Consider the following 13740-nt stretch of genomic DNA (forward strand, 5'->3'; position numbering starts at 1 on the left):
TTTGCATGGTGCAGAACTCAAATTTACATATGTTAAGGCCTAAAACTGCACCGTTTGTTCATTTTCACCAGGATTTGACGTTCCCTGGGGACTTTTAGGTTAAATGGGAGGAGAGCAAATGCTGAACTTAGTCATTTTTTTTTATGCCTCGTTCACTGTGCACTCACAGGGGACCATGCATGCTTCACTTGTTAATTTTTAAAAATCTGAATTTGTTTGTCACCGTCTTAATTTTTCACGTCATGACGCCATTTCTAACAAACTTTCCAAACTTAACATCTAACGCTGGAACGCTATATGTTTTGGTTTCAATTCTAGTTGATGACACACATAAAAAATGCTGAGCTAAATACAAGTTTTATGCACAGTTACCTCCCCTGCTACAAAAACTTTATTTTGTTTTTAAACTATTAGTGTGAGGACAATTAATCGGAATTGGAAAAATCAGAACTTTTGGAACTTTTTTTTTTTTGTATCAGAAAATCTTTTACCTTCTTTTCCGAAGCTAAAAACCATTCTTTTACCTTTGTTTTAACTTTGTTTAACTCTTATTTTACTGAATTATTTCTATCTATTATTTTACTGAATTTGTTTGTCACCGTCTTAATTTTTAACGTCATGACGTCATTTCTAACAAACTTTTCAAGCTTAACATCTAACGCTGGAACGCTATATGTTTTGGTTTCGATTCTAGCTGATGGCACCCAAGTCACATATATATATATATAACAACACAATTAAATACTGTAAATTATAATTTACAAGAATTTATTGTTCGACAGGATACTCAAAAAGAAATATTAAGGAAAACTATGGCTGGAGCGCTATATGTTTTGGTTTGGATTCTAGCTGATAGCACTAAAGTCATATTTTTTATTTTTAAAATCATCACTACTATTTATTGGGTACAATATAAAAATCAATTGAGTTGTGGCTCTATAATAATAAATACAGAATCTGCATACATTAAAATATATTTAAACGTATCTTACAACCGGGCAATTTCGGAGCACGGAGCACTGCAATATATTGGGTACAATATAATAATCAATAGAGAACTGGGTCTATAAATACAAATTCTGTATAAATTAACATATCATATTTAAGCATATTTTTAATTGAGCAGTTTTCTAGTGTTGGGACGATCAATCTGAATTGGATATCCCAAAAATCAGAAATTTTTGGGATATCGGAATTGGTATCGAAATCAGAAAAATTTGAGCCTATTTTCCGATGCCAAAACCGATTCCTTAAATTATCTTTTTTATTTGATTTTGGTTTAAGAAACATCGTCCACTGCTTGTAGTAATAATAAAAATTCTAAATATTTATTAGATTTAAACTTCTAAATCAATAAACTAAAATCTCTAGATCACCCCCTGACAAGTGTGTTTTACGTTTGAGAAAACAGAAGCACATTTAAGATGTGTTTTTATGGTAATCGGGACAAAATAACATTTTTATTGTCAAATATTCAGATTTATAAAGAATCGGAATCAGTAATTTAGTACAGAATCAGTAATTGTATCGGAATCAGGGAAAAATATTGGAATCGTCCCATCACTAGTATAAATGTTAGCAATCTTCATGTAAGGTTTAAATATGTAGATACGTCCAATGTTAATCAGAATTCTTGATCACTACATTCTTCCAGATTTATAACATTGAGGCATTATCCAAGCTTCTTCTTCCATGACCGTAATCTTTATAAATTTCTGATTGTTTTTAGCATGATTGCTTTTGTTTCTATTTTAAATATTAACTTCTCTAATACTTGATCTAGCTCAACCAATCAGAAGCCTTAGATATTTCACAGTCCCTTTTCTGTCTGCCCAATAACAATTTGGTCATGATCTATTAGGTTAGTGCAAAAATAATGTTGTTTTTTGACATGAAGTCGAATGTCAAAAAACAACATTATCTTTGCACCAGCCTAATAGATCTCTGAATTCATTTAAATTGTTGTATACGTTGGGTTTTAAAAAATGCAGATTCATCCGATGTTATTCAAAATTCTTGATTACTCCATTCTTTCAGATCTATAACATCGAGACATTATCCAAGATGATGGAGCTTCCTGGAGCATTTTGTATTGGAGCTGGAGCCGGACCAGGACATCATGAAGGTGTGAATGCTGAGGTAAGACATTTTCATTTTCACCATAATTTATTTGAGCCATTCTGTTTATCTTAAAAAGGAATGCTTTTTGTTATTCTCCTCCATTCATTGTTCTTCAAGTCCACCACTCTTTGTCATCCATGTATCGTTCTCCACTCCATGTCATCCATGTATTGTCCCCATTCGTTGTCTCCCATCTATCGTCCTCCACTCTTTGTCATCCATATATCATCCTCCACTCCTTGTAATTGATCTATCATCCTCCACTCCTTGTAATTGATCTATCGTCCTCCACTCTTTGTCATCGATCTATCGTCCTCCACTCCTTGTAATCGATCTATCGTCCTCCACTCCTTGTAATCGATCTATCGTCCTCCACTCCTTGTAATCGATCTATCGTCCTCCACTCTTTGTAATCGATCTATCGTCCTCCACTCCTTGTAATCGATCTATTGTCCTCCACTCTTTGTCATCGATCTATCGTCCTCCACTCCTTGTAATCGATCTATCGTCCTCCACTCCTTGTAATCGATCTATCGTCCTCCACTCTTTGTCATCGATCTATCGTCCTCCACTCTTTGTCATCGATCTATCGTCCTCCACTCTTTGTCATCGATCTATCGTCCTCCACTCTTTGTCATCGATCTATCGTCCTCCACTCTTTGTAATCGATCTATCGTCCTCCACTCCTTGTCATCGATCTATCGTCCTCCACTCCTTGTCATCGATCTATCGTCCTCCACTCCTTGTCATCGATCTATCGTCCTCCACTCCTTGTCATCGATCTATCGTCCTCCACTCCTTGTCATCGATCTATCGTCCTCCACTCCTTGTCATCGATCTATCGTCCTCCACTCCTTGTCATCGATCTATCGTCCTCCACTCCTTGTCATCGATCTATCGTCCTCCACTCCTTGTCATCGATCTATCGTCCTCCACTCCTTGTAATTGATCTATCGTCCTCCACTCTTTGTCATCGATCTATCGTCCTCCACTCCTTGTCGTCCATGTATCGTACTCTACTCTTTGTCCTCCATGTAGCAATACCTACCAACCACAAAATGCTTTGGATAATTACAAATTTCAAGCTAGTTCTACTAAAATAATCTATAAATATAAAAGCGAAAATATTTGTATGTGTGCGTTTTCGTGTATGTCCAAGAAAGGCTTTTTTCCAAGAACCGATCGGTCGCCTCACAACTTCCTAAAACTTTTTATATCACGCCTAAATGATAATATCTACGAGTTAATAACCGGGGTCGCCTGTCTATTTAATTTGCCCGACTTTCAAACGATAAAGTTTCAACAATTTTCGATCGCCGCATATGCATTAAGCTTTTTCGTACAAAAAAAAAGAAGCGAACAGACTCGCGGTAAATAAAACACTGTCCGGCACTCAAAGTTGACATCATTAACTCATCAAAAACGGGCATCTGCCAAGTCGCACTTTTTTTTTCACACTTTATTATTTTCCAACTGCGCGTCAAGGCTTGGTTTGTTTGTTTTTTTTAAAACAACCAACGATTTTTATTTTCATTCACCCAAAAACACACACACCTACAAACACCTGGGCAACGCCGGGTACTCCCCGCTAGTCATATTTTAAAACCCAAAACACTTTAAGCTCTCCATTTTGTTGAGAAATGAATATACTTTCACATTCTTTAAAAAATAATAATCTACATGATATATATTTTAAGAGATTTTTGGAAAGTAATGATGAAATGTTAATGCTATGAAACGGCCATTTTGCTTCAGATTTTTAAAAATTTTCTTTTACCTCTGCAGTGCTTAAAACTTGGTACCACTTCCTTAGCTCTAAAAAGTCAATAATATGCTCCTGCACCCCCCCCGTTCGAAAACTTTGACAACCTCTGCTGTAGAGGATTGAACGAGACACCACATGCCCTTTTGTACCAGTCTTTAACATTTCTATTGTTATTATTATTATTATTAGTAGTAGTAGTACTATTATTAGCTGTAATAGTATTAATAATAGTATTAGTAGTAATTTTCATTGTTAGAAATAGTATTAATATTATTTTAGTATTATTAATCTAGTAACATTAGTATTATCAATAGTAGTAATATTAGTATTGTTAATAATATTAAAATTAGTTCAGGCCAAGATCATAGTGTAGTATCTGTTCTGATGCTATACTTCACCTTTTCTGTCCTCGGTAAGTGTGTTATTTTATTATTACTTATTTATTACTATACGTTTCTTTACTAATCGTTCTCTTTTACGTTTGCTTTTACGTTTATCATTATTCTCACTTATATGTGTGAGGGTGTGTATGCTCTTACGTATGTTACGTGTAGTTCACTGTTATATGTGTGTGTGGGTGTGTGTTCTCATCCTTACACCGATCCTTGCCTTGAAAGTCTCCGAGATGTGTACGTGCAAATGTATAATGCATACACACCTGGTTGCCTTGGCCAGCGGATGATATCTTCTTGGACGCTGGTCTCCATCTCATGGGGAGTAGTACTTACTGCTGCAGACAGATGCATTAATGAACACAAGATGGGATTTGAAGCTTCAATTGTTTATTCAAGGTAAGCCTATATCTCGGACTCTGGTTGTCGGGGGAGAGAACCGAAATCTCCCATCTGCTTCATCTGCAGCCTAAAACCACTCTCAGCCCATATGGTCGTCAACCGGAAGCCTACGACCACAATTCCCGTGTCGCCCCTTATTTCCGGTGCATTCTATCTAGGTCGTCAAAAGGTGACTTGAGTTTGACGCCTGTCAAACCTAACCTTTTCTGACCCCGCTAAATCGCTAATGGGAAACAGAATATGCCTACATAACTTTCTATTTCTAAAACTACCTATATAGCATTTAAGCTGGGATTCCCAATACTATAAGTGGAGGAAAAATCCTTCATGACTGAGACAATTTTTATTTTTGTACTTATCTAGAGTGCTCTTTTTTGGGCAGTTGGATTTTCCCTACATTAAAAACCGACCTTGTGTCTAACTCTGTCTTCATGGGGGACCCAAGTATATGAAGCAGTAATATTTTTAGTAGTATTAGTAGTAGTATTAATGTTATTTTAGTTGTAATATGATAATAAAAAATATTTTAGTCATATTAGTAGTAGTAGTAACATTATTTTTAGTAGTAGTATTAACATAGTATTATTATTAGTAGTAGTATTATCATTAATATTATTGATATTAGAAATAGTAGCAGCAGTAGTAGTAGTAGTAGTAGTTAAATCATGGGGTTGAAATCATTCGAGTTGGGAGAGAGGACAGATGCTGAGACTGTAAAGTAATTACAATAATTTTTTAAATTCTCAAAGATTTTTTTTTCTTCACAGATGATGTGCAATTTGAATTTAAAGGATGCAAATGGTCATCAGACATATTTGGCCAAAGTTGATCCTGTGGTAAGTATTTAAAAAAAAAATGTTTTTCAATCGCCTCACCACCCAATATACCTTTTTGGCATTTGAATTCTTATCAGCTTTCATTAATAGACACTTCTCTTCGTCTGTAATGGTAATGCTCTGCTAGCTAATAATGGCAGTGATTAGCCATTACCTTATTTAACTATAGAACGCCATTTCATACACATTATTTTGTAATATTAAAACATTGCATTTTTTCCTAGGAGTGCCATGTTAATCATCATCATAATCTACAGAGGAAGTAGCTCAAATTTTTCCCTTTCTTCCATAAGTCCTCTTATGACCCCATTCTACACCACGTGCATTTATACCTTTTCCTACTTTCCAGGGTCTAATTCATCATTAACTGACTAGTAATTCCTTACACATCGCATACTCCTAATGCTTTACCACTACTCAAATAATGATTTCTTCCTCCAACCATCCCTCGCAATCTCATTGGTTGAAGTATATATATATCTGGACATTCCGGATTGACCAAAACATCATTCAAAAAAGAATGCTACTGAGATTAACACAAACATGGCTTCCCTAAGTAGAATCATTACATATTAAATACCCCGATTACAAACAAATCAATTGATTTATTGCTTATCTGTCGTGTTATTTTAACAAACGGAAATGAGAGTTTTATATTTTCATTGTTGTTTACATTTATTTCATTTGCAATGACAAATAATTATTAATTATATTTTATTTTAGTAATAAAGATAACGAGACAGTAATTTGTTTTTATGAAACGGTTATTAGGAATGCTTTAGGAAAACGTTTTGTCTCATTTTGGTTTCGGGTTACCAATTTGATTTTTAAGTTTTCACATTTGATTACATTATAACTGCTTCACAAACTATAAATGGCTAAAATTAAATCACGCTATTATTTCACATGTTAAGATGTGGTTAACAATTAATTTAAATTAACCTTTTATTTTATTAATAAGGATACCACAATAGTATTTCTAGGGATGCGTATGATAATATTTTGGTTTGTTTGGTTTTCGAGTTTCCGATTTGATTTATATGATTCCATGAATAAAGTTACATCACGCTATTATTACACGTTTGAAGACGTCATTAAATTTTAATTTCACTTAACCACGTTTTTTTTTTTTTTGACAAATAAAAAAAAAAAAAAAAAAAAAAAAGAGTAAATATGAGGATTCTTTCCACCTTTGACCAATCCTTTAAAATTACGACTTATATATGTTTTCTGGGGTGCGGAAAACAAAAATCACGTTTAAAATTCCGGCAAACAAGTAATTTAACATATATGAAGAAATGTTAGTTTCATAAAAGATTTTTGGGGGTGCTGAGAACGAAAATGACGTTTAAAATTCCGGCAAACGAGTAGTTTCAAAAATATTAAATACTGTTGCTTTCAAAAAAGTAGGGAATCACTTGTATATAATAATTTAACGTAAAATGAGCACTCACTTTATGGCCACCTTTTGTTTGAACACGATTTACCATAAACTGAGCACCAATTTTTTTTTTTGGGGGGGGGGTACCAGGCATGAATAATCGATTTGATGTGCACCAACCCCGAACAGAAAAAGTTGGTGCTCATTTTACATTAAATTGTGTTTGTTGTACGTTGACCCCACCCCACCCCCGTATAAAGGTGGCCATAAAGTGGGTGCTCATTTATGCTTTAAATTATTATAGAAAAGTGATCCCCCACTTTTTAGAAACTAACATTTAGTGAAAGTTGAATTTAACCCGAAAACACTAATTACAAAAAACGCGGTACAAAAAATGCATGACCAAATTTTCAAGTAGATATTGATCTCAGATGCGTATGATGGCAGAACGCGATACCATATGCCAGCATAACTTAGTGCTTATGAATTTTTTGGTACCACGCAATTTTTGAATAGTTTTTGCAGGTTAAATTCATGTTTTATGATTTTTTTCTTTACATTGTAAGGCTTGAGCAGAGATTACTTACTAAAAACCCACCCTATGTAAAAAATGGCTTTCAGAATAATAATATTATTATTTCAGCTTTTCGCATGATTACATTTTCAATAATAACGTGACTAAATTTAATGCATTTAAAATTTAAGAAGCAGATTCACCATTGTTTGTTATTTAAATAAACTGTTCTGTTTCTAGTGTTTACTTTTACAGCTTAATTAAAATGGTCACATTCTTAAATAGCGTTTACATTTATATTTGGTAACATACAACTGACTACAGGAATTTAGTTCCCCTTTAAGGGAGACAGGGTTCGATAATTTTTGTCACCATAACTCCACTCTTGCCAACTAAAATACCCTGAACCTTCCAGAAAATTTTGTGACAACCTCATCCTCAGGCATAAAATCGGGTGTCTTATTCCGAAAGCCATTTTTAACATGAGGAGGTTGGAGGTTGGCAAACGACAAAAACGACAATAGCCTATTTTAAATTTTTTCATGGGCAACGCTGGTTAACAAGTCCTGCTAGTAATAAATATAAGTTTTTTCATTGAATATTTTAATATGTGTATTTTTCAAAGACGTCATATCTTGAGAATGAAAACATAACTATGATTTTTCTATAAGTTTAATTTTTTCTGTACTAGTAACTTTTATTGCTTTTTTGCCGCACCGACTCCTTATAACGCAATCCGTTGCATGTGTTACAAGTGATCTACAATGTCACTCCAAAATAAATCAGGAGTCATCCTTATATCAAACATGGACGAGTACATTCTTGTACCCCAAGAGATGTCCAGCGAGAGCACGCACCCACCGTTTTCGGTTGCTTCACACCCTCTTGTCCCATTTATTTTTTACGAGAACCAATTTGTTTCTTCCTCAGATATTACTTCTGCATCACTCAAGAGTTTTCTGTCTCTTTCTCTTGCTAAGGGAGGTACTTATGCAGAATAAGGACTGTGCTATCATCAAAATTTTTCTGGGTAATTTACATAAAACGCCAAAAGGTGTTGAAACACTGAGCCAATGAAATCACAGCATCCAACATAATTTTTTAAAAAAAGACATTTATTTGCTATCATTGATTTTTTTTTTTTATATAAAAAATTAAATATTTATCTAGATTTGAACAAAAAATATCGTAAAAAAGAAAAAAATCTTATTAAAAAAAAAAGATCAGAAATTTTATTGGTCCCCCGACAGAGAGAGGATTGGACCTAGTAATTCACTCCTGTTCAAATGTTTGTCCCTTTGCACTTTTTTCAATAACTGTGCCTTAAATTTTTTTTTAAGCTTTGCACAAATATTAGTGATGGTGAAAGTAAATTTTTGCCAGAACAGATTTTCCATTATTTGAAGTAAAATTGCCCCCAAATCGTTTGTTCGCACTTTTCTCAATAACTCCGCCTTAAATTATTTAAAATTTTGCACAAACATGACTCATGGTGGAAATAAATTTTTGCCAGAACAGATTTTCCGGGATATCTCTTGTTGCCCTCCCCTAGAACATATAGGGCAGAGTTCTATGGACAAATTTATCTTTAGTTAACCTTTAAACTAAATATTTTCGTTTACTAGCCAAATAGAAAAGTTACTAGCCAAACCCACATGATTTTTAGAATATGACATGTTCGTTCTGTGACGAGTATGCACATCATAAATATTTTTCTGTTTTTTTTTTTTAATAAATGAAATTCTAAATATACAATAAATTTTATGTTGATACTTGAAGGTATAAACATTCCAATTTCTTCAGATATTCTTTTAAACGGCCTTCGTTAAAAAAAATAAATTGTTCTATTAAACTTTTATTGTTTAAATAATTTAACTTTGTTCGTTTTATTAAAAAAAAAAAAAAATGAAAAAATATTTTTCACACAGTAGTGAGCTTTGGAAGATTGTCAGTGAAAGAAATGCAATCGCCAAAAGATAAGCATTTCATTATTTCTAGTCGCCACTTTGAAAAATCACTCGCAAATGCGACTGTTTCACTCGCAACGTAAAGCTCTGTAGGGGTAAAATTGCCTCCAAATCATTTGTCCATTCGTTTGTTTTCACTTTTCTCAATAACCACTCCTTCAGCGTATCATGGCAATGTGCACAAAGGAAAACAAACTCTTTGCATAAGACGCATCGCACAAGGTGTGTTTTATCTTTACAGCATTCTTCTATGTTTTGGTTACTCTTGAAATTCTCTTTCCAAACTTATTCACTCGCAGAGGAGGGGGACTCTGCATGCTTGGCTTGTTTTGTTTGTCATCAGTTGTTTGCTATTCAAAAAATAAATATTCATTCATGAAACTTACTTTACAATGAGTGTTTTTTTTTTATTTGAATTTTCTTAAAGTTTTCTAACAATTATTCATTCTATTTTCTTTGTAGCAACAAGAAAGAATATTGCTTTTAGATTTCAATTCATTTTTCATTGAATTATCTTCATAATGACAGAAATGATTTATTTTTCATAGGAAAAATTGGCCAGCATTTACACAAAAAAAATTTAAAAATCACAAAACTTTTGTTTGGCACTTTTGAATTGGAAGCCATGTTTAATTTCAGAGAAGTTTCCGATGAGTAGTTATTCTATACAAGTCCTGGAGATGAAGAATTCTCAGTGGGCAGCTGTTTTGTACAGGTTTTGGGCTTTATGATCTTGCAGCCAAAGAGCAAAAGACCATTCTTGTGTTGACATGAAAAAATATGTGCTGGAATCCTAAAATGATTTAATTTTTTATGGAGCAATTCTGGTTTCTGATTGGCTGATAGCAGAATGTGAATTAATTTGATTTGTCAGTTTCTAGCAGCAGCGTCTATGAATAGAATCTTCCAACTTTGAGGGAGCTTACCCCTATTAAACATAAAAAATATTGCAACAGGCACCTTCTTGTGTTTTACGTAAACTTCCCAGGAAATTCCAATGACAACACTGTCCTTGTACTGCAAAAGTACTCTAACAGATAATCTAATTGTTGTTCTTGATTTATATCTAATGAGACGGCTTTCTTTTTTTTTTGAAAAATGTACTTGCAGCTGTTGTGTTGCTTAATGTATAAACAATTTATATAATATATACATACTGAAAATTCTTGTGTTGCTATTCTCAAGGTCAACACAGAAACGAATTTCAAAGTATAAGTTTTATTTACAATTAAACTTATAGTTCATTGACAGAGAGAGAAAGAGAGAGACATTAATTGTAAGGGGTTGGTTGGTGTGTGGCTTGCCAGCAAAGAGGTATCAGATGCCGTCATGCTTACTGCTGTGTTTGCTCTCTCCTGATTTCTGTTTTTCTTTTACATAATCACAATTCAACATTCCTGGAATTATAAACATCAAGATATTACATTTTTTTTTTCTAATTTGTGCAATTCATAACTTCTGACCTTGGAATGTAAATATTTCTCTGTTTTCATTTGATTACAATTTTGGTCAGTTTTATGGGACACATAAATGTAGATCAACTCCATGAGGAATGTGCATATGTGCACACCTCTGCTTTCGAATATGCATAGGTGGCAAGATCGACTACATGATAACTTAATTTTTATCTCTTGGCATGCAAAGCTGAAATGTAGATTTCATCCGACCGTTTGAAAGAAAATTTTGTGACTCCTTTATAAAGGAGTTTCTCATGATATTTATTTTCCATTAATATTATTCAGGATGGGAAATGCATTTTAAAACAAACACAATCGACAGAATTCATGTTGATGGCCAATTTATTGTGTTCAGAAGGAAAACCAGGAAAAGTAAGTTTTACTTTCTGCATTTTAAAATATGAATTTCTATCATTATATATATATATATATATATATATATATATATATATATATATATATATCGATAAAGCTTTGATAAAGCGAGGGTGAAACCAGTCAGCTGACTCCCCCATTTTTTTTTTCTTCTCTTCACCCCAGTAAACTTTATTTTAAGCATAGACTTTATTTTAAACGTTTTTAATCATGAATTTAAGTCTTCCCTTCATGATCGCGATATATAAATTTTGTACCCCTCAAAAAATCATTATATGTATATATATATATATACTAGGAGGGGTGCCCGGCGTTGCTCGGGTGTTTGGAGGTGTATGCTGTGCAAAAAAAGCAAAAAAACAAAAAAAATGGTTAATTTTTTAAAGCTTTGACCCCTATTATGACCCCTTAAAATTTATTGTTTCGGGCTCAAATCACTTTATTAAGTTAGATCCATGTTCAAGGAACCTATATCTAAAATTTCAAGTGTCTAGACCCAAAATTGTCAGAGGAGTTTGGTAGAGTTCTTAAAGGTCAAATCGTTGAAATTTGACCCCTTAACAGCCAAATTTCTGGCTGACACCCGTCACATCGATTTTCCCAAATCTCAGTACCCGGTATTTCAAATTTCGAGTCTATAGACTAAAAATTGACAGAGTTATTGCGTAGGGAAATGTACACAGACAGACAGACAGACAGACAGACATGTTCACTTTTATAGATATATAGATATATATGAATTAGTGTTAGGATGATTAACTGGAATCAGAAAAATCAGAACTTTTTGAGGTATCGGAATCGGTACCAGAAAAATTTGCGCCAATTTTCCGATGCTACAAATGATTTGCTTGTCTTTTTTATTTGATTTTGTTTAAAACAAAATCTTCTGCTAGTAGTAATAATAAAATAATAAATCTTGGCGCTTCTACAGAATTCGGATGAGATTTTTGTAGTTAATAAAATGGAGTTTGTCAATTCTAATAAATTACAATGTTAGCTTCCAAATTATGCAGTTGGAATTCCCTGAATATTACTGAATTATTAAAATAAAATAACTTTAATCGTGTTAGCAGGTGGAAAATTTTCGGCCATCTTGTTTAAATCAAAATGGAAAATTACCTCCCTTTTGAATTCTCCTGTGTTTTACGATCGTTTTCATCAAATTGTATTATTTTCTTTAATAAGTAATTTTCTACTTTATCGATTTTCATAATTTTTGGATATAATCATAAAAATACGAGGAATGCGTATATACACCATTGTTTTCAAGTGAAATTCAGTATTACGATTTTCAAAATATGATTATGATTTCCGAAATTTCGTCCCAATAGTGTAGAAGCGCCAAAATGTTTATTGGTTTTAAACTTCCAGTAAAACTAAAATCTATGTGTGTTTTTACTGTAATCGAGAAAAAATAACAATTTTACAGTTAAATATTTAGAAATTTATAAAGAATCGGAATCCAAAAAAATATCCCATCCCATTACTAATTTATTTCAAAAGTAATAAATGACAAACTGAGAAAAATTGATATTGAAGACTTGGAGAATTATTACTATATATGCTTTGGAATCCAATAAAAAAGTATTCAGTGAGTTTGAATTTATTCAACATTTATATTAAACATTTTTTTCATTATAAAAAAAACTTTATTATGAGAAAGACTTTTTAATCCATTACAATTTGCGAGTACGTTTTAAGTAAATGAGTGACCACTGTGTGAGAGAGAGTAAATTTTTTCCATCACATTGGAATATTATTTCCATAATTTTCATCATATCTATTAATATAAAGTTAGGTGTATATTTCTATATACAGTATTCACTCCTAAACTAGCTGATCATTATGAACTTTGAAATACAGCTGTTAGGCTTAAGGGGTCAAAATGTGGGATATATTTAGTCTTATGCAAAAAGGGGTAAATACAAGATGGAATCTCTTTGTGAAAATTCAAATACGTCCATTTTTTTATTTTTTTTTTTTACATGTGAAATTTTAACAATAAGTATTAGACATCAATAACAAATATCATCCCTTTATTTTAAAGGGTTTTTAGATGGCATCATATAGGCATAATATTTCAGATTTGCATTAAATTTGATCCATAGGCATTAGACACCAATTAAGCAAGATTCCCTGAATATCAATTTCTTCTTAAGACCACTTTAATATATATTTAATAAAAGTGAGAATATGTGTGTATGTAAGTACATAGGTTTAAAAAACCTATGTACTCAACAAATTTATGATCTACAGAATTGAAATTTGGTATATAAGTTATTCAGACATGTGGAAAACTTTTTAATCGTTTTTTATCCAGAAGAAGGACTACTAAGAGGGCAAACTTGAAAAATTGGTACTTGGGTGGGTGGGGTCATTGGATTTTTATCTGTTTGTCAACTGTTTCACGAGGTTTGAAAACACCTTAAAGACGTGGCAAGCTGGTGTGATGATTATCGTACTAGACTAACTGTCTTTCTTAGGTTTTGGTTTCGATCTCAGCTCTTAATTCTAGAAAATGTCTCAAATT

General features: G+C 32.8%; 1 protein-coding gene across 1 annotated transcript in view; it reads left to right on the plus strand.

Moving 5' to 3' along the window:
• The window catches only part of LOC145255632 (ester hydrolase C11orf54 homolog), a 38531-nt gene that overhangs the window by 17663 nt on the left and 7128 nt on the right, over window positions 1-13740 (plus strand). Inside the window, exons 4-6 of the mRNA XM_080114161.1 lie at window positions 2038-2139; window positions 5448-5516; window positions 11121-11207. Coding sequence (XP_079970287.1) covers window positions 2038-2139; window positions 5448-5516; window positions 11121-11207 — 258 coding nt within the window. The remainder of the gene's footprint in view (window positions 1-2037; window positions 2140-5447; window positions 5517-11120; window positions 11208-13740) is intronic.

This window comes from Euprymna scolopes, chromosome 31 (assembly GCF_053919585.1).
Source record: "Euprymna scolopes isolate OS-2025 chromosome 31, ASM5391958v1, whole genome shotgun sequence".
NCBI lineage: Eukaryota > Metazoa > Mollusca > Cephalopoda > Sepiida > Sepiolidae > Euprymna > Euprymna scolopes.